Source organism: Epinephelus moara, chromosome 13 (assembly GCF_006386435.1).
Source record: "Epinephelus moara isolate mb chromosome 13, YSFRI_EMoa_1.0, whole genome shotgun sequence".
Taxonomy (NCBI): domain Eukaryota; kingdom Metazoa; phylum Chordata; class Actinopteri; order Perciformes; family Serranidae; genus Epinephelus; species Epinephelus moara.
In genome coordinates, this window is record NC_065518.1 from 22,897,158 (window position 1) to 22,924,788 (window position 27,631).

Here is a 27,631-nt window from a genome sequence, read left to right on the forward strand (position 1 = left end):
TTGATCCATGCCCTTCCTTCCTTTACACCATGAGCGTCATGATGTCAGACGTATGAATTTTAAAAACTATGACTCTGTTAGAAACCGTATATCGTGCCAGACTTGGATTTTTCTGAAGATGGAGTTATTACGCAACGCTACAAGTATGCATCCTTTATTTTGCTTGGAAAGCTTGGAGACTCATTATTACTGACAGCACCCTGTATCTCCATGCACACTCACTCCCGCCCTCTCTGTCTCTCTCACCACATGGAGAGGCCATACTGCAAGCTAGACATCCTGCAGCTTAGGGGGAGCACAACCAGGCAGGAGGATCCTCACTAATCCTCCTAACTCGCCCTCATTGAAGCACGCACACACATTTGTACAGTGCCATAACAGGCATGGCATGAGTGACAAATGGACTACCAGCATAACAAAATTCAGAATCAAGGACAGTATGTAAGGCAATGTAATACTGTAACTGATATACTGAGATTTGTTTGCATCTTTGGGTGGAAGATAAATCTTAAGCCCCTTTCATACATGCAGTATGTGCCTGAAATGATCAGGAACGGCTCCTGCATGGGGTCATGTGTGAGTAAAGTCTGTACCACCAATTTTCCATCTCTAGACCTGGTAACATTTCAGGGAAAACGCCGCTATAGCTACTTTGTGAATGAAAGCAGTAAAAACCAGTGACAAGCATGTTAAGTGTTGCGTCCGTCTATCAAAAGAGGCTTTCATGTGGAGGGAGCAAACCAATCACAAGATGATGTATTTTAATTCTATGTATCAAATGCATATTGCTGATTTAAGTGGATCACAAAAAACATTATATTTTTCTCAAACTTGTTGAGTATTAAACATTGCAAGAACTTTGGCATTGAATTAAAACAGCACCTTGCCCTCCTTCTGTGAGTAATACGTTTTTTGGCTGTTGCCATCCATGTGTTGCACTATCACCATCTGCTGGACTGTCACTCGGTGCATCTACTCCGGTATTGCCATGGCATGAGTGAAAATACGCAAGACTAGGGCTGGGAATCGGTACTTATCGACCAAAATAACCCAATACCAAATAGTGTGGAAACTTTGCCAGTCAAATGATACCTGCAGCCGATTCTTTTTGTACTCTGATCTAGAAAGAAAAAGACTATTTGTATGGTTTTGCTCGCCATTCATCACAGCAAGCATTCTTTGATTTAATGCGACATGATTAGCCCAATACCGCAGCAGCTACAACCCATACAGTCTGCGGTGTGAAGTCAAGTGTAGTGTGTATGGTGGTGTTTCAAAGAATACTTCCATTCACATCATGGGTATCAAAGAAGTAGAAAACATGGGTGTGTAAGGAAATACACTGTTGGTATAGGTATCACTTTAAGGGTACTGGTGTTGGTACTGGTATCGTCATTTTTTAAACTATGCCTAGCCCTTCACAAAGCCGGAATGTTCTGGAGTTTAGTCTGTGTGTGTGAATAGTGAAAATCACTTGCAGTGCCTGAAGGGGTTTCCCAGTAGTTAACTGGGTACGATGTGTGAAAGAGGCTAGATGTTTTGGCTGGTTGCAATTGTAATAGTGAGCATCTTGATGCTTTAAAAATGTAAATGACAAATCCCTTTGGCAAGGATGAACACAAGGATTCAAGATGTGAAAGAGGACTTCCTGTGACTTGTAGGGAGCAATGGAAAGAAGAGAATGTCAGACTCAGTATGTGGGACAGGTAGGAGTAAGGGAAAGATGAAGGTGGAAAGTGGCGGGAGATTGGGGGGTGGAAAGGCTGGATTCAGTTACCCTGAGTATGGGAGGCGTGAGGCACGCTGTCTGTTCTCCTGCCCCATGTTAACCTCCACTGGCTCTCCTTCCTCCGTGTGTGTGTTTTCACTTATGCCTGTCTGCCCTGCCGCCAGGTTCCTCCCCCTCTCCCCTCCAATAACTGTTCACACTCAGTGTTTGAACACAAACACACCCCACCGTCGCTCTCCTTACAGCTGTCAGTCTCTGCGTGCCTGCCTAGCGTGTGATTGCGCACGCACACCCTCGCCCGGCTCATATTCAGATGGCGTGTGTGGCTTTGCTGTCAGTAATCAGTGTGAAGGCAGCGAGTTCGGAGCCTCATCCATTTTCAGCGGAGAGCTGTTATGACGCTTTGTAAGAGAATGGCAGGATTTCCCTGTAAGCAAGGAAATAGTCCCATTTCCCCCTTCAGTAATTCAAGAGTGCTGACAAAGCATTCCCGCATGTGTGTGTGTGTGTGTGTGCTTGTATCGTTTTCCCTGCTGCTCACCCACATTCCTGACTTGGAAACCAAAAATAACGTCTGACAATTTAAGCAAAAGTTGAGTGCTGTGCATGAGAGATGTCCTTCTCCGCTCACTTGTTGGTCTGTTTCACTGCACATAAAAGCTCTTAAGTTGCTGCCAGTCGTTTTTATGGACATGCATGATACATTGGCCTACTACTCCCAGGGTTTTGCAAGGCGGTCTCTATCCCTGAGGCTGTTCCATTGGCCATCCCACTTCATTATTTTAAGCAGACTTCAAAGAGAGCCTTAATGCAGCAGCCTGTGGCATGGTGGTCTGTGCGGTGTCTCCTCTCCTGCACACTCACTGCATGGAAAGACAAATGGACTTCTATATGTACTCTCATGTATCTTACACATGGCGAGCATGTGTGTGTGTGTGTGTGTGTGTGTGTGTGTGTGTGTGCGCGCATGTGTGTGTCCAGATAACCTAATAGAAACGAGGGGAACACAATGCTGCGTGATAGAGTAGAATTCAACAAAGTGGAAGACCCTGTCAAAGCCCTCCCTCTCCTCCTCCTGCTCTGCCTTCATTCTCTCCACTTCTCTTTGCCACAATCCAGCCAACCAGCCAGCCTGCTAATGTAGTTAGCTTCCCCCTAATGATGGTGAAATCTCATTAATATGCTTCACAGCTGGGCCCAGTAACCAGTGGGGATGAAGGTAATCAAATCTCAGTGGACTAACCCAGAGCTGAACCTCAAGAACTGCTCAGCAGCACTGGGCTGAGACAGCAGAGTCTGGAGGCTTGATAATAGCCGGTGGGCTTGTGTGTGTGTCTGTGTGTGTCTGTGTGTGTGTGTGTGTGTGTGTGTGTGAGCCTTGGTCTGTGGCTTGATGCTTTTGAAGTGCTGATGTTAGCCAGGCTATCTTGTGTCACTATTACAGCTCAGGCTAGTTCATCATTAGAATAGATTTCATTTCAGTCTTGTGCATATTTGTCCATTTAAGTCCAGGCATGCTGTAATTGCTTATGGAGGATGTGGCTGCGAGGGCGCGGCTTCTCTCTAAGTGCACTTGTGGCTCATGATGTATGCAAAGTGAATCTGAAGAGCGGCATTACAGACCACTCACACTTGAACTTAATTAAATCACCGGTGCTTTGGCTCTGAGTTCGAGAACACCGCGCCACATTAAGCTATTAAGATATCTGGGCACTGCACACACGTGCTCGCTTACAGCCGTTCACACGGATAATTGTCTGCGAGTGTGATATCAAAGGAGAGCTCAAGTAAATCAAATCTAGGTGCTTTGACGTATTGGTCATTCAGAATTGATGTTAATTCATCCAGCTAACAAGTTGTTTACACCAGTCAATAACACTAAAAGTCCGAACTAGAAACATAATAATATATAAGGCATACTTTACTTTAAAGGTTTAGTGTGTTGCCTTAGAATGAGTATATCTACATACGGAGCAAGTCCTCTTTACCTGAGTCCGTCATGTTGTTCTACAGTAGCCCCAGAACAAACAAATCAAACACAGACTCTAGATCGGGCCATTTGCATTTTTGCGTCAGCCACCGTAGTTCTCCTACATACTTGGCACAGAAGCAAGCATGTAGGCAACCTGACCACTAGATGCTACTAAATCCTACACACTAGACCTTCAAACATGCCAGAATTAGCCGAACCGCTAGTTTTCAGCCAGAGCCAGTGGTCAGATGTTAAACAGACACAAGCCTCTTTCTAATGGGGAACACCGCCTAATTTAAGAATTCCAATATGTTATTTCCATGGCCTAGAAAAGTTCAATCAATATCTGTGAACATGAGCTGCTCTCTCTCAAAGCCAGAAACCACAGAGGTCTTAAACGTGTGATGTCATAGGGTATAAAGTCTGGAGCTGTTCCATGGACAATAAATGGGAGACTGATTTTATGGACCCACAGAATGTTTGTTTTCTTTTCCATACCCAAATGAACTTTATCCCACTGGAGTGTTCTCAGTTCTTAAACAGAAAATGTACCCATATACTGAGAACATTCCCCTGGGTGCTCTCTGTGTCATCTAGAACATCTTTCCCAATCCATCGTCTATGGAGCAGCTCCAGACTTTATACCCTATGACATCACAGGTTTGAGTTGTGGACTGTCTTAGACCATAGGAATACCATGTATCAATTTTGAAAATGGGCGTTGTTTTCCTTTAAATATGCCAGGATTAGCTGAAAGGCTAGTTCTCAGTCCGAGCCAGTGGTCAGATGATAGACACACATCCTCCTTTTAAGTGGATTCAACACAGTGCAGTGTCAGGTTTGTTTCCTCTGGTTACACCTGACGGCCTGTGCTGTTTCTTCCCGCTTCCTGCGCTGGTCTGACAGCATGCCAGGCTGTAGTCTTGAATCCAGCCTTGTGTCTGGTTAGCAACAATTGCGGTGACCATACAGTCTGCTTGGCATGTTTCACCTCCTCACCACAGTACAATAGATTCCTTATCAGCGCTGTTTTTCATTTAAACATTATTTTCAGGGTTCCTGTGCCTGTATCCTTAAGCAAAACAGCGTGTTATTGTCTATTCATGTTTCTCTTTCTTGGCTAAAGGAATGATATTCTAGCTGTAGCTCAAGTATTAGTTACCGTGGTGACTTTACAGGGCTCTGGAGGGGCTCCGGCCCGGAAACCTTGCCAGACACACACATTCCCAGTGTTAATATGTTGCAAGGATATCGAAGGAAGCTCTCCAGGCGAGCGTGAGTCAGTTCTTCCAGTGTTTGTGCGTATGATTTCGTGGATCGCACAATAGGCAGGCTTGTATGATAGTTTGGTGTTGATCAGAGCTTGGATGCGGGCTGGTGTTGAATAATGCCTGGGTGAGGGCTGCTGAAGGGCTAAGTAGCTCTGTCCTCTCCGCTGAGCCTCTCTGCCCCTCCGTCCACAGGCCTGCCATTGTTTTGCTCCATGCCTCAGCTTGACAAGGCTCCAGAAGCCAGCCATTGTATTTAATTACAGTCGCCAGCCCCCTCACAGACTCTTGTCCTTGTGTCCCAGATTTCCATGGGTGCTCTCATTAGGAGCGTGCATTCTGCTGCGTGTTTATGTGTGTGTGTCCGACCGATGGGGCTCTTTAAATCGCTCCAGGGAAGCCCTTAGTTGCGTAAATGTAGGCATGGATGCAATTTTCATGTTTATGTGTATGTGTATGTGTGTGGGTGGCACATCTGTTTGTCTATGTCTTGCTACTGAAGGTCGGCTACAGCGTGGATGAATAGCTCTGTCGTCACACTAACAACGCAGGGGCTGTAATCAGTCCACATCAAGAGAGGCAGAAGAGCGCGGAAAACTGTGAATGGTTTTTTGCTAATGAGAAAATATGCCATGTTATGTAATGGCTGCTCTATTTAAGTTTAATTTGTTTGACATGAGCGTGGTGCGACTGCATGGCCCGGTGGCATGATGTCAATGAGAAGCAAAGGACAGATTCTCTCCCTGTCCTTCTCACACTCGCCCTTGCCCTGCTCAGTTTAGCCTTGTTTCCACCAAGCAGTTCAGTTCAGTACATCACATATTAGTACGGTTTTCATCCCCCTCTGGTGAGGTACCTTGCGCACTAATCCGATACTGAAAGGTGGAGCTAGAATCGCTGCAGTCTGTTGACGGGTCATGAGAGAATCATCACTCTTGCTCAACAAGGACTCAATGCACAAACCTATTTTTAAATATCCCACCGATTGCGACAGACTGTAAACACAGCTTGTTCTTTTTTGTTCTAAAAATGTTTGCGTTCTGTGGACAATCAGTGTGGTGCAGATGTTTCTCTGCATCGCTTGTAAAGAGGAAATACAGTGACAGTTAGATGGCGCGGTGTTGTGGCTATAACCAGTGGTGGAAACGCGACTTTTGTGACTGAATCCTTCACCTCCTTTGCATAAAATCACCTCCCATTTTTCCTCCGCAACCGCAGCAAAAAAAGTATGTGTTACTGCAATATGCATAACTCTCCTTGCTAGAAAACAGTATCATTCTTGTTTACGAGCATATGTCCACACATTCTCTCAAATGTATCACTCCTTTCCTGTAATCTCCTCTGAAATTAATCGTTTGCACTTTAGCTCCACAAAAACACTCCCATTCGTAGTTTTTCCTGGCTGCGAGTTAAATCCTGACAGCTGTGTGTATGTGTGCGTGCGTTTGTGTTTGTAATGTAGATGAATCTTAAAAACTCAAGGGAGGAAAATAAAGTAATACAGCCTAGCTTTCACTCCCTGTGTGTGTGTACCAGTTTTTATCACTTCATCTGTTTTGTGTTTTTGCCTTTTGTTTATTGCTCGAACACATCATAGTTCTCCGTCTCCTCTTTGCCTTTTTGTGCCTCCCTGCTTTCCTCCCTTCATCTCCACCCTCCATCATTTTAAAAAGCTCTCCTCTTCCTCCCATTTCCCCTGATAATGCAAATACATTTCCGAAGAATCTCTGCTCAGTAGGCAGGAAAAAAAACTCTTTGTGTGTCTGGCTGTAGGCTGCGATCCAAAGTTTCACCCCTCCACCCGTATTGACCCATTTACACCAAGGAGCTTGAAAGGTTGCTGCTGGTGTCAAAGTGGCACATGACATTTGGGCCTCGTAAATGAAATGTCTTAATACGCGGGGCCTGATTGGGTGTCACTGTTAGGTGTTGCAATGTGAGCTTTATTGCCGTCAGCTTAACTGTCACCCGTAACTTGAAACCCACTTGGATATGCTGTGTGTCTCCCTGACGGCAGATATAACATGCAGGATCTGGAGAGGCTGGATTCTGTTTTGTTTTTTTTACAGGAAGCCTAGATCATATCTGGGCATCAGGTTGGTTTATTTTGGTTGTTCTGAATGTAATCTTCCCCTGCACCATCTGCTGCATGCGCGTGAAGATTGGCAAGCTGAGACCAGCACAGAGACACTATAAAAAGCTAGGAAAGTGTGTGTGTGTGCATGTGTGTGTGTGCCACAGAAAGAGAAGGAGAAAAACTTCACCCTTGCTTCATATTGCCCGATGTGCTGTGAGATTGGAGTTGTGTGGGCTGTCTCAGGATCCAATGCAAGCGCGGTGTTTGTCTGCGGCACTGTCACGTGGATTGTGTTCCCAGCTGTACTACGGGCCTGCTGAACCAGCCCAATCTGTTAAATATAGATGGCTTATTTACACACTGAGCTGCAGGTGGCTCCTGAGCTGCTTGTCAACCTCCCCAATCCCTCTTCTGTTGAGCTGATGATGCTGGGTGGAGCATCAGGGCTGCATAGAAGCACACTGGTGTACAGTAAACCTGTATGGATATGGACTGAAGCAGAAGGATTTAGTTGACTGGTTCCAACACCTGGGGGTCGCGACAGCTTCACAAAGGTCATGGGGTCTTCTTGAGTTTAAGGGAGACAGACACAGAAGACCTATATGTCAGTGTTGCTCTCACAGGAGAAGAAAACCTTAAAGAATTTGTCAAAAAAAGACGCCTATTTAGTATTGTGATTGCTAAAAGTGAAAAAAAAAAAAATCCATGATACAGAAAATCGTATAAAGAGGTACTAAAAGTATCAAGAAAATGAATTTCTGATGTCATATTCACAGGAAACAATCTGCTCATTCATCCTAATCTCTCATTTTACACAAACTTTCTGCAGTTATTGCGCTTGCTATTCGGATTTTGTGTACAGTTTAGCAGTTTTTCTGTTATTGTTACGCATTGAGTCATCAGTTGACTCAATCATAGAAAAGAGGTCCCTTAAGGAAAAAGGTCAGGAACAGCTGTTTCAGATCTCTAGTTTTGATTTTTGTACTGTAACTAATCACAGTTTGTGAATGTGTGTGTTCAGGCCACCGCCACTCATGCCAAGTGTATCTTATTTCCTTAAACGGAAAAAATTACACAGTATAACAGCCATTTGGCATCAAAACTCAGGTATCATAATGGCATCAGTGTAAAAAGAAGTACACAGAGCTAGCTCACAAAAAAAGCATCCTTTGCTAACAGGCGTTATACACTTGTTTAGTCAGCCACGGGGTGCAGCTCTCTGCTGTGAATGTGTGTTTTTATATTTGATTAAAGAGCTGTGTTTGTAACACACAGGATATTGAGGTCAAAGTCCAATACATATTACATGAAGGCAACAGCAGGTTACTTCCCCACAATCCTGGACTGCTTTTGTTTGTTATGTACAAGCATATGAAATATGGGAGCCTGTGAAGCGCTTGCATGTTGTTTGATTTGTCATATTAGTGCTTGTTGGATGAAGACGGAGCGCATCCAGCCGCTTTGTGTTTACTGGTGTGATATTGACTAAGGGGCAGTGTGTGTGTGTTTGGTCGGGAGGATAAAAAAAGTTACAAAGACCTGTCTTGTTTTGTCAGAAGTAGGGAGAAGTATGCTTTGCCGTTTGTTGCCCTTAATTGGTACAGTATATGTTTTATCCTTTAATATTTCCAGCATTCCTACTTAAAAAGACTGTGCAATTTAAAAATAAAAATAAAAGCACAACTCCGGGCTGTGTATCAGAGGAGAAAACCTGTCTTTGAACCCTGCTAGCAAAGCAGCCTCTTGCCATAACGCTCATACACACGCAGGCCAAAACTCCAGCAGAAAATAAGAATACTCTGCAGAGGCTGGTTTCATTGGTGCTTTGATGATGTGTCTGTGTGTATGTGTAAGAAAGCGTTTGTTCTTTGAAGATGTTTTGTGGAGTCTTTCCTGTGGCGGATCTGAAAACGTGTGATCAAGAAGTTGTCCTTGCACTTGCAGTTCCCCCCCCCCCCCTTTTCAAACACATTGTTAGAAAGTGAGTAAGTTCCCCTTCTGGTGATTTGTATTGGATGTTTGTCAGCACTGTATCTGTCTGGACCGGGTTGTTTAAGATCTGTGTGAGTGCACACATGAGATTTTGTGTTTATCCCACTGGTATCGATTAATGCTGCATGTCTTGTCAGCGCTCCATCTGATAGTGCTCACTAACCCCCTTTTCCTTGTTGCTCTTTTCCTCTCCGCAGCGATAGAGACCCAGAGTACCAGCTCAGAGGAGATAGTGCCAAGCCCGCCCTCACCTCCCCCGCCGCCCCGCGTCTACAAGCCCTGCTTTGTGTGCCAGGACAAGTCCTCAGGGTACCACTATGGTGTCAGCGCCTGTGAGGGCTGCAAGGTGAGACTCCCGGCCTTTCTCTGAAACTGCCAAGCAAGCAAGATGTTTCGTCAATCTTGTGACCTTCGTGTGATTTATAGAGGGGAAAAGTACAGTGTGGTCTTCACATGCTAAGCTGAGGTGATGGAAACGATAAGGCACGTCATTTTGAGTATTTGGCATCCTGTTGGGTTTTCATCAGTGTTTAATTCTCAAATTTAGTGTCGAAAATTAGTCAAAATTGACTACTGTTTAATTGCCAGTGATTAGGTGCCTTAACATGGAACCTAATATTATCAGAATAGTAGCCCAATAAGAATAAAAATGCTTCATGTGACCACCTCAGTCAGAGGAGACTGGCCCAATTGGATGAAATCAGGTTGAGCGGGTGGTGTAAACCTTTGATAATCTTTTCAACAGGAAAATATTAGTGCCTTATAACTATGTAAACGCTTCATATAATTCTTTCTCTCTGGTTGGAATGAATATATTCCTGCTGCGTATTAGGTGATGTAGCTGGTGCACCACACACCTGCTGCAACAGCTCTTTCTATGCGCCTCCCTCTGCTGATTTCAGAGAGAATCGTTCATAAGCGCTCTGCTAGTGTCAGCACTCTGATTAATAAATGTATTCTTTGATTTTGAAACCTTAGCCCAATGTAACATTGTTGTTACAGGCTGCATTGTGGAGTTGCTGGACATAACAGTCGTCTATCACTACCAGCAGCCTGCATATGAGATGTTTAGGGAGCATTGGTAAATTGTAACATCTACCCATAGTCTGCATGTGAGGTGTTTAGGGGACATCTGTAATTTGTAGCTACAGAAAATAACCTAGGTTACACTTATGATACTTACTGATGCAGTAAATGACTTTAATTTTCCCCAAAAGGTTGGAAAACAAACCATATTCTTCTTCTTCATCTGTTATTTTTCCAGCAGATTAGACGCTTCACAGCGGGTGGAGCCATATGCACAAAGTTAAAAAGTTATATGCTGATTAAACGCTTCGGGGCATGTAAACGCATCTTATCTGATCGCTTAATTTAGTACATCAGAATAATTTCAGTCAGGATAAAGAAATATTGCCCATGTAACTGCGGCTGTTTACTGACACCGGCTGCTTTATTGAGTTGCGAAAGTGTCAAGATGACCTGGACAGAGTGCGATTGCCTCTTTCAACACTTAAAGAGAGGAACATGTGTATCTGCACACATTGTAAAACAAGATAACGTATATAATGGGCCTGCATCTTATCATGTAAGGTATGTGAAACTCTGTCAGCCGTGCAGGATTTTATTTTTCTTTTTGAGTGCTGCTGCTGGTCGTATCAGCTCTGCTGACGTGTCCACATTGGCCGTCTGTTATCAATACGGCCATGTTATGCAGGTGCTGAAGAGGCCTTATAGCCCCACGTTATCAGTCGATAGTTGCTGCGTGCATGCATACATGTTCCCCTGCTAGTGTTAGCACACAGACCTCTTTATCTCGCTTCTCCCAAGGCGCAGAGCCAGAGTTGTGTAAGCTCAGAGGAGGACAGAGAAGAGGAGGAGGGATCTGTGGAATCTAATGTAATCTTACTGCCAGGTGCAAACCTTATATATCCACTGTGTCAACATCTCACAAACCACCCTGGCAATGCTTTCTTGAATTTACCAAGTAGGATTTCGGAAGTTGTAAAGTCTTGACCCAAACAAGAGTACGGAAAATACGCCATGTAAGGTTTTCTCGTGACAACAGCCCTGTGTATGGCAGGAGAAGGAAGGGAGTGGTCTGATGACGGCAGGCAGTGTGGTGCTGTTGGTGACAGGTGCCCGCTAGACCCTTTGACTTATCGACTGTGCAGCCAATACTGTGGTCTGTATGTGTTGCCATATGTGCAGCACAAGGAGTGGTGAGGAAGGAAGGGGGTAGAGCAGGGAGAAAAAAGGCATATTGAAGAAGGCAGGAGGCAGTAGCAGTGTAAAAAAGAAACAGTGGGGATAGGCAGGAGCTCAGGGGGAATTTAGAAATGCAGACAAAACGATGCAAAGATGGGAGAGACAGTGAGGGTGAGAGAGCAGCCTGAGCTCTGGGAGGCATGAACAGCTCGAAAGGGAGAAGTGGAGATGGTTGAGGGGGCAGCAGATTAGGCGGACGGGGTACAGGGGCCACAGCTGAACTCATTGACACCAGAAGAAAGACGGTCAGAGCACTGGGGGGGAAGGGGAGTAAAGAATGCACAAAGGGACGCAAGGAAGCAAGGATTTATTTATACAAACACATAACCCTTTAACAGAAACCCTCCAAGTGCTCTTTGAAACTCAACCTGCTCCCCAAACCCATCTTATAAAAATGTAATAAACTAAGTAGAGGCTGACCCCTGAGCTGTTTTATAGGGGCGACCAAACTGCTGCAGACTGTGCTGCTCCATGTGGGCGCTGTCTGCAAATTGATTTCCTGAATTGAAAGTCAGAACATTTCAAGTAATATATTGTTTTCAGTTTGCTCAGACTACAGTCAGTTCTTACTTTCCTGAATCATTTAAAAGATATCACACAGATGTGATTCATGTTACTGGAAATACGGTCTTTACTGTCAACACAAGACAAATTACAACTGTGTTTACTGAGAAAAGCGAAGGATGAGAAAAAGGAAGACGGTGCGTATGTGCCCGTGTCATGATAGTATTGTGTAGTGTGTGTGACGCACCCAATTTTTCTAAAGTAATCGTGTTTCACAATAGTGTTTCCAAACTGGTGTTTTTCACAATTTAACACAGACTGTGGGAACCTTTTCATTTTGACTGTGCATTTTTATTTCTAGGTGCTTAAGTGTGTATTAAAAAGCACTGACTTTGATCTCAAAAAGGTGTGCAGCAACTCTGCGGCCATTTCAAGCCCCAAAGTGCTTTTACTGTGTCCGCTTAACAGTGCTCCCCATTGTCTAATAGCATCTGATTGAATGGGGTAATAAGTGAAATAACAAGGCTAAATCACAGCCTCCGGTGAGAGTGTGTGTGCATGTGGTTGTGTGAGACCAGTATGAAAGTATGAAATCTATTCTGTGGTAAGTGTCAGTGTTAAACACACCTCACGTCGCCTGAAGCAGATACAGTGGTTGCGCATTTGTAAGTGGTCGCCTGTGTTATTGCATACTGCTCTGTTCACATCTTTATATGAGATTTGAGTTTGTCAGTATAAAAGGACAAAGGAGGCATTTAAAAGGTATTAAACACACAGCAGTCTGACACTTGCTAATGGTAGGTAAGAACTCTGTAGCAGTGTGATAAACATAGGAGGAGTGCAAACAATAGACGAGCTGTAAACTTGAGTAATGAGTTGTTTCTCCTTAGCGATCACAGTGTTGTTTTCTCCGACAGCTCAGAACGTGTCAGAACTGACACTGTAATTAGCTTTGTGAGGTTATTGTACGTCGGGGATATAGCTGATGTTTTAATTCATCAGGCAACAGTTATTGTGCAGAGCATATTATTTTAGAACAATGACAACTTAATGGAGAAGTTTCACCGTCAGTTGTTGACACTCTTAGCACCCTGAATTGTCAAAGGTCCAGTGTGTAGGATTTAGGAGTGTTTACTGGTAGATTGTTTTCTTTAGTTTATAATCACCTGAAAATAAGAATCGTGTTTTTGTTACCTTAGAATGAGTCGTTATATCTACACAGGGAGCAGGTCCTTGTCCACGGAGTCCGCCATGATGCAAAGCCATGTTTCTACAGTAAAACTCTGTGGATAATTTGGCTCCCAGTAACAACCTCCTGAACATATGGATCTTAAGTTATCAATGAAAAATGTTAGCACACATTAGCAGATGCTGGGTTAGCGGCCTGTCTGCGATGAGCCAAACAGCATTGGAGAAACACTAATTTGTAACGTGAAACTCCTTTTTAGCGTTTTTTTTGTTTTTTTCTTTCTTTTTTGGAGAGAGCTAGACCTCTGCGGATAATTCAGCTCCCGGTAACAACTTCGTAGACAATGCACACTGAAGGAATCCTAACCAGGAGTTCACCTTTTGCGCACTCCAATCTGCAGTCCTCACTGCTCGATGCCTCTAAATTCTACACATTGCTGCTTTGAAGCACTGCAACACAGGTATGAAAGCTTCAATCTAGGATTAATTTGTCACCGCCACCAAATAACACAACAATTTACACAACAATGATATCATAAGCATTAGAAATGTTGGCTAAAACTATGAAAATATACCCAGTTCAACAGCTAGCCGCTAGTCCAGCTGTCTGCCCACTCAACAGCCGCAGTGCTAATTTGAAAAATTCAGGATGCCTTCTCCATATCTCTGACTTCAGAGGAGATGACTTGGCATAGCATACTCAATAATTCAACACTACAGGCATGTGAATGTATATGGTTGTCTCATCTGAGACCGGGGTAAGTCGAGGGTTAGCAGCGTTGGCTCTGCTGCAGCGTGCCAAACTACAAAGGCATTTCCTGGGGGCTGCAGCGAACAGAGGAAACAGGAGGGGGATGTTGAGCTCTGCTACTTGGAGACAGCTCGTTCGTTTGTTGTTTAAGTTCCACCACCCGCACATACTCACCGGCATTGCACTTCTTTTCCCCTCCAGATATTAACACTTAAACATTAAATATGCATGCCCACCCCCTCATGTTTATGTTTTTGTCTTGGAGGCACGGCAGCGCGCAGCAGGCGGTATCTCCTCCTGGTATACGCTGCAACGGGAGGGAAGCAAGCGACCAATATTTCCCAAAATCCCCAACCACCGCTTGGAGCGAGAATGTCCCCTATTTGCTGTGTTTTTCAGCCCTCTTACCAAGCATCCGTCTTTGCTAATGTGTGGGCTGTAGCAGTAGCTGCTTCGTAATAGAGGCGACGTTCACAGGCGCACACACATACACACACATCCATGCACGGTCGCAGTGGGAGGCTGGGAACGCACTCTTAATCTGGGCACAGTGTGAAAGTCACGTAAGAGAGGATTCCTGTGCTTCCCTGTGAACTCGCCAACCCCAGATTCCCCCCTGCTTCCCTCTTAATAAAGCATTTCCTCACACACATGCAAAGTAGAAGGCACTGACACACTCATAAATGCACGAGGCTCACAACGCACACCAGGTAGACAGCCGCCAATTCACGTGACACATACAATCATGTATGTGCCGTTGCCGTTCTCTCCTTGTTTTCATCCCTCCCTCTCCCTCTCCTCGCGGCTCTCATCTCCTCTGAACGCTGCAGGGTGGCTGACAGGCCCGCTGAGGGCTCTTGTCGCCGGGTGGATTAAGCGGTGATACAAAAAGAGGCTTAAGGGCCGCAGGAAGCAATGACTCCTAAAAGAAGGAGGGGAGGGAGGAGGGGGCAGGAACAATCGACTGGCCCACGAGCCGGCAGCAACAGCCAATCGGGAGGTGCTGGGAGAGGGCACCTGAGCCTCGTGCTTGCGAGGGGGGGGTGGGTCAATCCCATGTGACACTGAGGTCAGGGTCAGGGCCCAGTCGGATCAAAGGGGACATGATACACGCACGCACAGGCACACACAAAGGCCGCAGACTTATCCCTCAGTATCAGCCGTGACAATTAATGTTGAACTACAAGCCTCGTTCTCTCGGCTTTGTTTGTTCAGGCCTCACGGCAGGTTTGCTCAGAGTAGTTTGCAGGTATCTGCTCGAGGTACCCGACCTTCTATTTCTAGGCTGGATACGATGTGTGAGGAGCAGGACTTTGACTGGAAAACAACTCATCACTAATTTTTTTTGTGACTACCAGTTGCAAAGCAGATGTGAGACCTTGATGAAACCTGGAGAGATGTTAGATGATGTCACCCTCTGAGGATTAAAATGCTTTGTGTTTAATCAAAGCTATCACTGATATGTTGTTCAGACAGATATATTACAACCCGTACACATTTCCTCCTCATTAGAATCACTTCCACTCTGTGGTGGTGGACGGGAGATGTGAGAAGAGGCCGGTGATCCGGGAGGGACAAATTGCAGGCTTAGGTCCACCAGCCATCTGTCGGCTAGCAGAGCTAATCCCTCGGCATGGGATGGGGCTCCCTGGCAGCGACCCCACCACACTCCACCCCACCTCCTTCTCTCCCGAGCTAGCCCCACCCACCTTTCCATGTCCCACTGCGTCACATCAATACTGACATTGACCTGTATCACATGTGTCCGGAGCGCTCAGTGGCTGATTTGCATTAACCTCTTTTTATCTTTTTGACACACAAGGGATGTTGAAGCAACGAGGCCACAAAGGTTAACATCGGCTTTATTGGAGTTGGTATTGAGGACAGCAGAAGTTCGGATGCTTTTCATCATATCTATTAGGGAGAGATATTGTCCTCTGTTTCTGTGTCTTGCTCCTGTGCGATCAAAACATAGTTAGCCTCCCCGAAGATCTCTCATTCCAGCTCAGTGACCAAAGATGAGCTCATTATAATTTGTCCTCCACCACATGGACTAAATATTTAAATGTCTTTTCTTTGATCTAGTCAGATTGAAAAGAGGGATTCCTTTTTTTTTTTGTTCTTACACAACACTGTGTTCAGCCTATGTTCTCTCTCTGTCTCTCCCTCTAATAATACGCGCTTGGCCTGGATCTAGAATTGCTTATTTCTGGCTGTGTAAACTAGGCCACACTTATATGGCACCCAGTAACCCTGTGCCTTTTGCCCCAAAAGCCTTTGGACCTGACACATCTTCATAAGAGCTTTAATGTTGGGATGGCCCTCTCTGAGCAGGTGGGCGACCTCAGAAGATGCTGATACTTCTCCGACTGTTAGTCTCTGTGCGGATTATGTCATGGAATAAGCCTTTTAAGGACTTAAGTGTTTGGTCCTGTATTGCCCTTTGAATGCAGCTGCACATGGCCTCTTTTTAACTTCATTCATTTCATCTTGCAAGTTAGTTGTTGTTGAGAACTTAATGAAAAGGGACATTGTAAACATGGGCAATGAGAGTTTGCAGAAGGCAACCAATGCACATACGCTGGGTGGACACGCAACAGCAAACAATACAACTCTATTTGCCATGTCATTTAGCTATTTGCTACTCTGTTTGCTAAGATAGTCCTATTTCCCTCACACTCCCTTTGCCACCCATCCGTCTGCGCCTGCCTTCTCTCCTCATCTCCTCACCTCTCCGTCTCTCCGTCACACAGGGCTTCTTCCGGAGAAGCATCCAGAAGAACATGGTGTACACTTGTCACCGGGAGAAGAACTGCATTATCAACAAAGTCACCCGCAACCGCTGCCAGTACTGTCGGCTGCAGAAGTGCCTGGAAGTCGGGATGTCTAAGGAGTGTAAGTATACAAGGGACTGCATTACCCAGAACTCCCTGCTTCTTCCACAAGGATCTTTGGGGCCACGCACTGATCTCATCATAGTTGTTTTAATCCCTGAGGGGTTAGCATGATTGTTACCACTGCAGGAAGTCCTAAGCCCCAGCATTTGTTGACATTTGTTCCACTACCAACATTGCATAAGCGTTCATTATTGATGCACACACACATCAGTTTTGGCGGCAGTTCATGTGTGTGTGTTTGCGCTTGATTTATTATTTATTTACAACTGCGCTGTCATTTTTCCGAGAAAAAAACAAATTCAGAGTAAAATCAAAGCTGTTACTAAGAATTCCTCGCACATTGATGCTTTAATTGATTTTTTTTTTTTTTTTTTTTTTTTTTTTTTTTGAGGTTTTATCTGTAAGAGAATATCCGCTGTAAAAGCGAGACAAAGGGTAGCCGTGATGCAGACTGGCAATAACAGTCAGGGTGTCGCCAGGCTTGGCAGGCCTCTGTGATGAATATGTTCTCACCTGCCGAGAGTGAAAGAGCAGGCGTCTGCTCCCATCATTGCACCCCGGGGGCTGTGTGAACACACACACTCACACACACATACACGCAGGCAGTCAGACTTGATAAAGTAATTGGAAGAGGTGTGACCGCAGAGAACTCAGAGGCCAGCAGAGCCTGATCACATGACACACAGTCAGTTATACACACGTTCGCTTTCATTTTACACATTAGCAGAATGTGTGTATGGGACACATTTGTCCTCATGAATACTGATAAATGCTTAGTAATAGATTAATAATATGCAGACGGAAAGTGTAGCACCTCTCCTCCGCTCACAGGCCTGTTTAAATGCACATGCCAACAGTCCTCCATTGCTCCATCCCTCCCTGCCTCTTGTCTTCCCAGCGCTATTTACCTCATCTTTCTGGTACAGCGAGTGCAGGGAGCACTCCCCATGCCACAGCACTGTGGCTTACAGTAAAAGAAGTTATCCTCTGAGCTCCTTACCTTTGAATGGGGCCATTAATCATGGTTAGAAGGATCACACCAGCCGGCTCTTTTACACACACACAGGGCCCACAACGAGGGGATAGACTGGGGTTGGAGAGCCATCTAGTGGTTATTTAGTAGTACTGCAAAAGCTAAAGCCAGTTTCTGAATGGAGTGGAGGCTTGAAATTTTATTATCAAATTGACTTAGCCACTTTTGTTCAGCAGCTTAAAGTTTACCAGCAATGTCTTTTTCTGATTGCGGCCATTTTGTGCAGAGCGTGCTGAGTGCTCGTCTTGTGTCCTCAGCAGTGACTTTGGCTAGTGAAACTGGTCCAGGCCGGTGAGGAAGGAGAGGCTGGCCATCTGGGGCCAGCAGGGAGTCTCTCTGCCTTTCACACACACACACACACACACACACACACACTCAGACAAGAGAACACGCACACAAAAAAATGCATGCTTGTGCATAATTTCATGCACACGCTCACATTATGCACATGCAAGGTGACAAACACAAACTGATATGAATAAAACTGCTTAAACAGAAATGCACTCAGACAGCTCCACTTAAACACACCATACACTCGCTGTCACACACACAGAAGGTGGACCCCCCGCTAGCGACGGGGGACGTCTGGGTGACCTTGTGTCTGTCGGCAGACAGCTCCAGACGACAGTGCCAGGCCTGCTGCCAGGTGGCAATGCCAAGCAAGACGGCGTCAGAAGGAGGGAGGGGGGGTGTTAGGAGCAAGTGGAGGGTTACAAGGGAAACGCCTGTAAGCCTGGTGGCACATTGTTATCAACCTGACAGCATGTGGTTAAAGAAGACTAAGACTTGTGGTCATAATGAAGGTTAACGTACAGCAAGTCATGAAAGTTTACAATCATAGCAACATGGCTAAAACATGAGAAATGCTAGGAAGTATTGGCTCAGTTATAAACATGTTGCCTAGTGCAGTGGTTCCTTACATGAGAGGGACAGCCCCCCCCCCCCCCCAAAAGATCTTCAAGATTTATGTCCGAGTGAAAATAAAATGGGCCAATGTGAGAGATTAGTTTCCTCATACAGGAGACATCATGAAGCTGGCATTGCAACTGGCTTCTCCAAGTATGAAATTAATTTTAGTTAGCATGTTTAATACTTTCTCCACGTGTCATTTCACTTTATTGCACGTATTTTTATGGATTGAAATGTTACGATTTCTTTATTAGTGTAGTTTCATTGAGTTGATACTGACGTCTGGTTTAAATTTCAAGTGAACAGCTGCATTGGCAAATATGTAATGGAAAAAAATTGACACGTTGAATACTTATTTCCCCCAGTGTATATCCAAAAGGATTTGCAAATCACTGTATTCTGTTTTCATTTACATTTTATGTAGCGTCCCAACTTTTTTTGGAATAAGAGTTGAGATTTCACCTTTAAAAATATCCAAATTAAACTTTCTAAGGTTTCAGTCTGGGTACAAGGTTTGGAATGGCTTGATTCTACAGCAGCATATACACACAATGTCATATTTAAATCACATTTCAGCTGAAGTAACTTCATTCCTGCTGCTGACACGTCTCAGTTTGAGTCTTTTTTGTGCATCAGGAACGATCGTATGGTTCAGTTGCACAATCCTAGAAACTGAATTTATGTCTCTGAGTTCACACCAGCCGTTTCTCCCTCTCTTTATCACGCCCCCCCCCCAAAGCTATCACCCACATGTTCCTCGAGGAAGGTGTTATTCAGCGATAGAAAAAGTAATAAAAGTAAAATAAGATGAAGCGGAGAATGATGGAGAACAGCGCAAGGGGAGGATAACATCAGCCCAGGAAAGGCAGGATAGTAGAGAAAGATGAAGGCTGTGAGAGGAAAGAGTATTGAACTCAGTGTGAGCGAGAATGAAAATCTGGAGTTGAGAGAGCGGAGAGGTGGGGGGAGGAGGGATGAGAGAGGCTGGAGGACAGGGAGAGGGAGAAAGTTTCATCACTGTCGACGGTGGCTCTGCGCTGCAAGCAGCAGGAGCAGGGGGAACATTGACATTTTTATCTTTCCATTGAATTTAATCTGTGTGATGGACGAGCTGCCAGCGCTTTAATTTTCCTCACACGAATTATCCCTGTCTGCCCACCTCTCTCTGTCTTGTATACAGACACAAACACACACACACTCACGCGCACATATACACACCGAGGCACTAACAGAAATTGTCTATTAACTGCACACTGCGGCTGAAATCCACTCCGAGAACAGATGATTGAGTGATGGCTGAGCGTGCGTGCTGTCACAGTATTCTGTGCACGTTACACACCAGCTCTTGTAAATCATTTTTATGCAATGAACACGTAACCGCAAACAATCCAGGATGCAAGTTCCCCCATTAGCATTCATATTCTCATAATGCATTTTGAAAGATGCATTGCTTGAAGTCAGCACGCACACAAACATCAAATGCACATTCGAGTCCACACACACAGACACACACATAATAAAAAAAGCAAGGCAGTATTTCTTTCATTTTCGCTCCCCCGCAAACCCTCCCCCCCCTCAAGTTATTGCATGTGGCAATTCGCCATGACAGATCGCCAGTCGTGCCTAATAGTTCTTTAATGACTTCATTAAATTGTGTTGTGCGGCTTATGATTGTGCTGCCAATTTGTCAGCGCGGGTAATGTCTGGGCGCTAGGGATGCCCCACTTTTATTTGTGAATTAATTGGACATCGACTGTGTTGCAGCCCTCCACCCCTCCCCTCATGGGCAGGCAGGACACAGATTCCCAATCAGCTCCACATGCGGGGCTGGCCCAAATACGTTCAGCAGCTTACTACTGTTTTATGCAACTGGCCTCAAAAGCTTAAGTTCTGCTCAAGAGGGTGTTCCTTCACTAACTAAGGCATGATTAGCTCATTAAAGAAAGTGGAAGTGGGAAGCAATATATTTATTTTTTGCTTGCTTTCATTGACATAGTTAATAAAATGTCCCATCATAACATAGATGGATGGATTGCCGAACAGGCCTATTGGGCACAGGCCTAAGGGCCCAAAGTGTCAGGGGCCTCCTGGCCTTCACCTGCAAAATGTCACTCAGTATCGACAAGGAAGGGACTCACAATGATGCAAAGGAACTACAAAGAGACCCAAAATGACCTAAAAAAAATACAAATATTCCTCAAAGACACAAACTGACCTGTGATGAGTCACAAAACATCAACAAAGACATGCAGAGGAACTATAAAGAGACACATAACGACTACAAAGAGACACAAAATGACCAAAAAATATACTTCAGAGGCACAGTCTGACCTGTAAGGAGACACAAAATGACCAAAAAGAGACACAAAACGACTTCAAAGAGACACAAATGACCTTAAAGAAATACAAATATTCCTCAAAGACACAAACTGACCTGTGATAAGATACAAAACATCAACAAAGGCATGCAGAGGAACTACAAAGAGACACAAAATGACCTGTAAAAAGACACGAAACATCAACAAAGACATGCAAAGGAACTATAAAGAGACACAAAACGACTACAAAGAGACACAAAATGACCTAAAAAAGATACAAAAATACCTCAGAGACACAAACTGACCTGTAAAGAGACACAAAATGGCCATGAAGACATGCAAAGGAACCACAAACAAACACAAAATGACTTCAAAGGGACACAAATAACCTAAAAAAGATACAAATACACCTCAAAGACACAAACTGACCTGTGCTGAGTCACAAAACGTCAACAAAGACATGCAAACAAACTTCAAAGAGACACAAATATACTTCAAAGAGACACAAAATGACTTCAAGAGGCAGAAAACAAATACAAAGAAACACAAAACAGCTACAAAGACAAAAAAAAAAGAGGCACAGCCAGCACAAAGTCTGTGTCTTGCTCCTGTTTAGGAGAGGTGGTGGGGCCGTCTGCATGCCTGTGCCCAGGGGCCCATTGTCTCATAATCTGCCCGTGATAACATCCTGTGTAATATAGGGATTGGAGTCCCACTTTACGGCATTGTTTCCTGCTGAATAGGTGTTTTGGCGACTACACCAGCCTACCGCATGAGTACCAATAAAACGCAGGCAAATAATGCATTACCGTGCTCCATCTGCACAGCAGGGTCTTCTTCATTTCTTGTTGTGGTGAGCAGTGCTTAGCAATAACATAGTGCAGCATTAGACTTCCAGCCCCCTCCTTCCTCCTTCCCTTCATGTTCTCCCAGGCAGGGAGGCCTGTCTGCGGGCTGATGGATGAGCAGCAGCACCGAGTAGTGCATCCCTCCCTGGCCCCAGGCCATGCCCCTCTGTCACAGACACTGATCTCCCATCAGCCTGAGCGCTCTCACCCTTAATGGTCAAGGTTAGGATTAAGACAAGGAAAATCTGATCTTAGGTCAGCGGCTGGGGGAGATTCAGGTACCTGGAGGGGAGGTAGAGATGAGAGAACTGATAGAGATGAGTTTAGGAAAGTGGGATGATTTAAAGCGCAGGAAACACAATTTTGGAAAGGGGAGATAGTGTGCATTGGTGAGAATGAAGAGAGGAGAGCGTGTGTTGTATAACCAAGAGAGAGAGACGTGAGAGAGAGAAAGCTGGAAGGTTTTTTTCTCCGGTATGGGCTCAGCAGCCGAGCCCTTTTAAAACCATTAGAGGCAGGATATTTGTCATATTATGTTATTAGATTAGCCGGGACCCCTAATGAAAGCTGTGGCAATTTGTCAGCCTTATGGATAGCTCCATCCCCCACCACTATTTATCAACTAGCACCCCGTCTCACCCATCCCACCCCCACCCTCAACACGCACACATACACAACCCAGTCATAGCTAAACTGCACCCCAGTCTGGATGGGCTTGGAGAAATGGATGGAGCCTGTAATGGGATTCCAATGCTAAACACCCCGCCTAGTGTTTTTTGTCATTTGGGGTGAGCACACTATTCTCAGCCAGATCGCCCAGAGGGAAACCACATTGGATTATTTCAAGGTTTTTTTTCCCCCCCTCCCTCCATTACCATAGCCCGTCGTCGATGGAGCCGTCTCACAACATTTATCTTACAGCACAGGATGAGAGAAGTGATGCTGCGGTTGCTGCTGCTGCTGGTTGCTGCAGACAGAGCATCTTTTCCTGCTGATGACTTTGCCTTTGATCTCAATCTCAGTTTACCTTGTGGTAGTGCTTATGTGGGGCATATAGGCTGCGTGACATATAGCAATACAGACTCAACTGGCTGATAAAGGTCATAAAAGTTTTGTCTACACTGCAGGTTTTTCAGTAGTGATTTCCTAAACATGTCACCGAGATACAGTACGAACTACTTTATTCGAAGCGTAGACATAAAGTTCGTCAAGAGGTCAAGTTTGTCACTTAGGCCAAAAGTTTCTTTCACGCATATTAATGATCTCCGCCCGTCTCCTTTGCCCCCTGCAGCCGTGAGAAACGACCGGAATAAGAAGAAAAAGGATGAGAAGAAGCAGGAGTGCACAGAGAGCTACGTGCTGAGTCCTGACACAGAGCGGATGATCGACAGGGTTCGCAAGGCGCACCAGGAAACTTTCCCCTCTCTCTGCCAGCTGGGCAAATACACTACGGTCAGTAGCAAGACACCGGCAACCTGTGTGTCCCTGTATTTGTTAACTGTAGTTTATAGTCACTGAAATATCTAATATTTTCCTCGCCTCTTCTTCTCCTTCCAGACTAACAGCTCAGAACGACGTGTATCCTTGGACGTAGACCTGTGGGACAAGTTCAGCGAACTCTCCACCAAGTGCATCATAAAGACGGTGGAGTTTGCTAAGCAGCTGCCTGGCTTCACAACGCTCACCATCGCCGACCAGATCACTTTGCTCAAAGCCGCCTGTCTGGATATCCTGGTAATAACAACAGTCCAGCATTGCTATATTCACAAAATATCACGGAAGAGATTTTTTAACAGAAGCAGAGTTATAGGAGTGGTTAAAATTTCTAAGCAATTGTTTTGTGAATCTGTCCCCAGATACTCCGGATCTGTACACGCTACACACCAGAGCAAGACACCATGACTTTCTCAGATGGTCTCACGCTAAACCGAACCCAGATGCACAACGCAGGCTTCGGTCCCCTTACAGACCTGGTTTTTGCCTTCGCCAACCAGCTCCTTCCTCTGGAGATGGATGATGCAGAGACGGGGCTTCTCAGCGCCATCTGTTTGCTGTGTGGAGGTATTACACGTCTTTTCAAAACTTACTGACCATTTCTCTAAAGTTTACTACAGCTATGAGCTGGACTGAGTGTCACCCCTGTCTGTGGGTGAAACAGCAGTAATGTGGCTGTGCTGTGCTCTTTCATAGAGCTCCACCTAGTGGCTAAATGTGATTATGACATTGGGAGATTATTGACACATTTGGTTCTGGACTTGTGTGTTTCTCCACAGATCGTCAAGACTTGGAACAAGCGGAGAAGGTGGACATCCTGCAGGAGCCCCTCCTGGAGGCGTTGAAGATTTACGTAAGGAGGAGGAGGCCCCACAAACCGCACATGTTCCCCAAGATGCTGATGAAGATCACTGATCTGAGAAGCATCAGTGCTAAAGGTCTGTTACTAACCATCAGTGTTTATATGTGCATATTGTTAAAACAGATAAGTTGATGAAGGGAATGATAATCGGGAAGATGATTTTTGCTGTGATTAAGCAAACCTATGCTGAAATATTGTTGTTAATTTTGATGATAAATAAATTTTAGTCGTCTAATTTCTACACAGTTCAGTTTTGCTTATGGTTCTCAATTTCACATAGTTTAAACTGTGTTGAAGAGAGGAAACAAATACCTAAAATGTATTTTGTCCATCCCTCCCTGCAGGAGCTGAGCGTGTCATCACCCTGAAGATGGAGATCCCCGGCTCCATGCCCCCTCTCATCCAGGAGATGCTGGAGAACTCAGAAGGTCTGGAAAGCGGGGCCGCAGGTGGCCGGCCCAGTGGCGCCCCACCAGGCAGCTGCAGCCCCAGTCTGTCCCCCAGCTCTGCCCAAAGCAGTCCAGCCACACAATCGCCGTAGTAGCGGCCCCACCTTTTTATTTTTCCTCACCATGCTCTCTGTCTCCTCCCACGACGTTCTAAAGAGGAGGGGCGAAGGAGGGGGCGGGGGGCCTTGACCCTGACTGCTGAACACAGGAGACTGGCAGAGCCAACCTCCAGCCTCTCCTACAACACAACTCCCCACCTCCTGATCTGCTTTCCCCTCACTCTGGAGCACCGCCCTGACGTGAGGGGAGGTAAGGCCGGAGCAGGTCGGGGCAACAGGATGCCTCTGAGAGACCACACCGTAAACACTGCTGATGACTCCTCCTCCTTCTCCCTCCACGTTTCCCTCCACTGCTGCTCCTCCCCTCTCCACCTTTCTCCAAAAGACTAATGGAAACAAATCTGGATGCAGTGGAGAGGTGTTTCGAATGGAACTGAGAGCGGGTGGAGCACCGTGGGACAAATATACGATCAAGGACGATGCATACAGACTGACTTGACGAACACCAGACACTTTTTTTTTGATGTACTCTGAGGCAGACTGCAAGCTTGGGACTTGTCAAAAGACCCCCCCTCCTCAAAGACTCTGGGTCTTTTCTCTTTTTCCAACTTCGAAAAAAACAGATTTCGTACAAAAAGATATATAAATATATATAGAAAAAGTTAAGGAACTATTGTGATCGACATGTCCAGAACAGAGCGGCAGGTTGAAACGAGGACATGTTTTCTGAGATTAGAAATTGTTGTACTCCTTCACTGTTTGAATCTTTTCATACCCATCTAGAGTATTGAGAGAGACCTTTCAGTTTTATCACATTTGTACATTATTCTAATTAACAAAAAGCAAAAGATGTTGAAATTTCTCTCCAGCCGACACACATGCAAACACACACACAAACAAACAAACAAATGTGCACAGAAAACAAGTCGCAATGAATATCACCTACTATTCCAGGTTGGATTTGTTTTCCTTTTTTTTTTCTTTTTTCTTTTTTTTTGTTTTGTTTTGTTTTTGTTTTGTTTTTCTTGCTTCCAAGAGAATGGAAAAAAATGATTGTATGAACATGGTTGTATGATATGGTCACAGGTCCTTTCAAGAAATCAAAATTAATGAAGATTCATTATTAAGGTGTATTTTAAGTAGCCTTTGAGTTTGTGTATATAAGCTGTATTCATTTCTTTAAAACTATGAAGAGTTTTAGGCTTCACCTGATTTTTTTTTTTTTTTAAGAATACCTTTTATGTGTTTTGTTTATAGGTTTGTGATGCAAGAAAAGACATTTTGAGCACATTTTACTGAAGGAAGTTCTTTCATGTTTTGTGTCCTACTAAATACTGGACAGACCCTTAACCAATCACTGGCTGTTCAGAATGTGGCTTTCACAGACAATTTCAACCTCCTCCCCCCCTCGCCCTTCACTTTTAAAAACATGTTTTTACATACAGTAGATGACAAAGTAGCACTCCAGTCGGGGCATAGCTTTTTTTGGCCATGTAGCAGAAAGAGATGGTGTTTCTGAAAATGGTGAGCCGGATGCCACTTGTCGCCCGCCGAGTTCAAGTGAGCCGCAGCTTCAAAGAGAGAGTTAAAAATGTGAAGACTGGTGTACATACACACTGTATTAAACACAAGTGATTCTCAGTAGCCTCTGAATGGATCGATAATCTGTCGTGGATGGGAAAAGAATAGATTGTAGTGATGCCTCTGCTCTGTCAGTGGTCAGGCAAGTGAAGGTCCCAAATGTGATGTTTGTCAACCAAGTCCTCACAAATCTCCCCCCTGGCAACCTGTGGTAGAAACAAATATGTGACTTTATGCCGGATCCAGAGCAACCTCACACCCTGTGACTCACTTTATGCCAAAACGCCTTCACCGTTAACACACATGTTTCATCCAGACCATCATTACTGTACACATGCCAATGTCTCAGGAAGGAATCATTTTGTGTGCTTGGCCTGTTCTATGTTCTGTGCTGCACCCCCCTTAACCCTCCACAGATGCACACATACACACTTCTGCTACTGAGCCCCTGAATTTTTTCTTCAGTCACTCTTTTTTTTTTTTTTTTTTTTTCGTTCAGCCTGGCAAAACCAGGACTTATGCAGAGAGACACTTAACCCCTGACCCCCAGCAACATTACGACATAGGATGCCAGTGTGGAGTCTCTCTGAGTCGTTCATGTGTTCTTTTTATTTGTACGGTCAAAGCTGCTTTTCATCATTTAGGACTTCACCTGTCCAGAACAGCGCACAACTTTTCCCTCCACAGCTAATCTGGAATAGGAACAGACACACCGTCAGTTTGAGAAGTATGGAATATGTTGCAATTTTGTCAAGATTATCAAGCGACTTTGAAAAAAAAAAAAAAAAAAAAAAAAAAAAAAGATTAAAAAATAAAACCAACATTTAATATTAAATGTGTTTGCGTTGTTCACGTGTGTGATTATTTTCTTTCTGTCCTAGAGGGGTGTCCTCAGTAGGTTTTTTTATGTACCATATCCTCCTGAGACCCGAACTTTTGTTTGGTTTGCATTTTCAATTTCTCCAAGCTATTTGGGATTAGTAGGACCTGGTAAGTATAAAAAACAAAACACTGTCAACGATAATAGTCCCTAGTCCCTATATCCTCAAACGAGAAGATAACAAAGTCCCAATGTCCTTCAATGAGCTGATGATAAATTCCTTGTGTCTTCGTTGTAACCATTGCTAACATTGGTAAAATTTGTAGGGCGAGTCATACTACAAACATTATTAATCATAAATAAACAAGTTTCAACCATAAAATGTGATCAGGTTTGGGACCTTAGTTTCAACCATAAAATGTGATCAGGTTTGGGACCTTGTCCACTTTTGTGTCAGGGTCGGCTGCAGACTTGGCAGAGATGGCTGCCATCTTGTTTTTTGGTGTATTGTGGTCTTACTGCCACTAGATGGCACAAAAAACTGTCCACGAACGAGCACAACTGGTCTAAGTTAAGTAGAATGAAGTGTAAGGCCAAGTAAACCCAAAATGTGAT

The 27,631-nt window shown here is 44.7% G+C and overlaps 1 protein-coding gene across 4 annotated transcripts in view; it reads left to right on the forward strand.

Annotated features, from left to right (window-relative positions):
• raraa (retinoic acid receptor, alpha a) overlaps window positions 1-25,905 on the forward strand; it is a 173,923-nt gene extending 148,018 nt beyond the window's left edge. For all 4 annotated transcript variants that reach the window (XM_050060885.1, XM_050060887.1, XM_050060886.1 and 1 more), the window contains 7 exons: window positions 9,236-9,384; window positions 16,500-16,641; window positions 23,043-23,203; window positions 23,309-23,485; window positions 23,608-23,812; window positions 24,025-24,183; window positions 24,452-25,905. In XM_050060885.1, the coding sequence (XP_049916842.1) occupies window positions 9,236-9,384; window positions 16,500-16,641; window positions 23,043-23,203; window positions 23,309-23,485; window positions 23,608-23,812; window positions 24,025-24,183; window positions 24,452-24,648 (1,190 nt within the window). In that variant the 3' untranslated portion in view covers window positions 24,649-25,905. The remainder of the gene's footprint in view (window positions 1-9,235; window positions 9,385-16,499; window positions 16,642-23,042; window positions 23,204-23,308; window positions 23,486-23,607; window positions 23,813-24,024; window positions 24,184-24,451) is intronic.
• The last annotated feature ends 1,726 nt before the right edge of the window (window positions 25,906-27,631 follow it).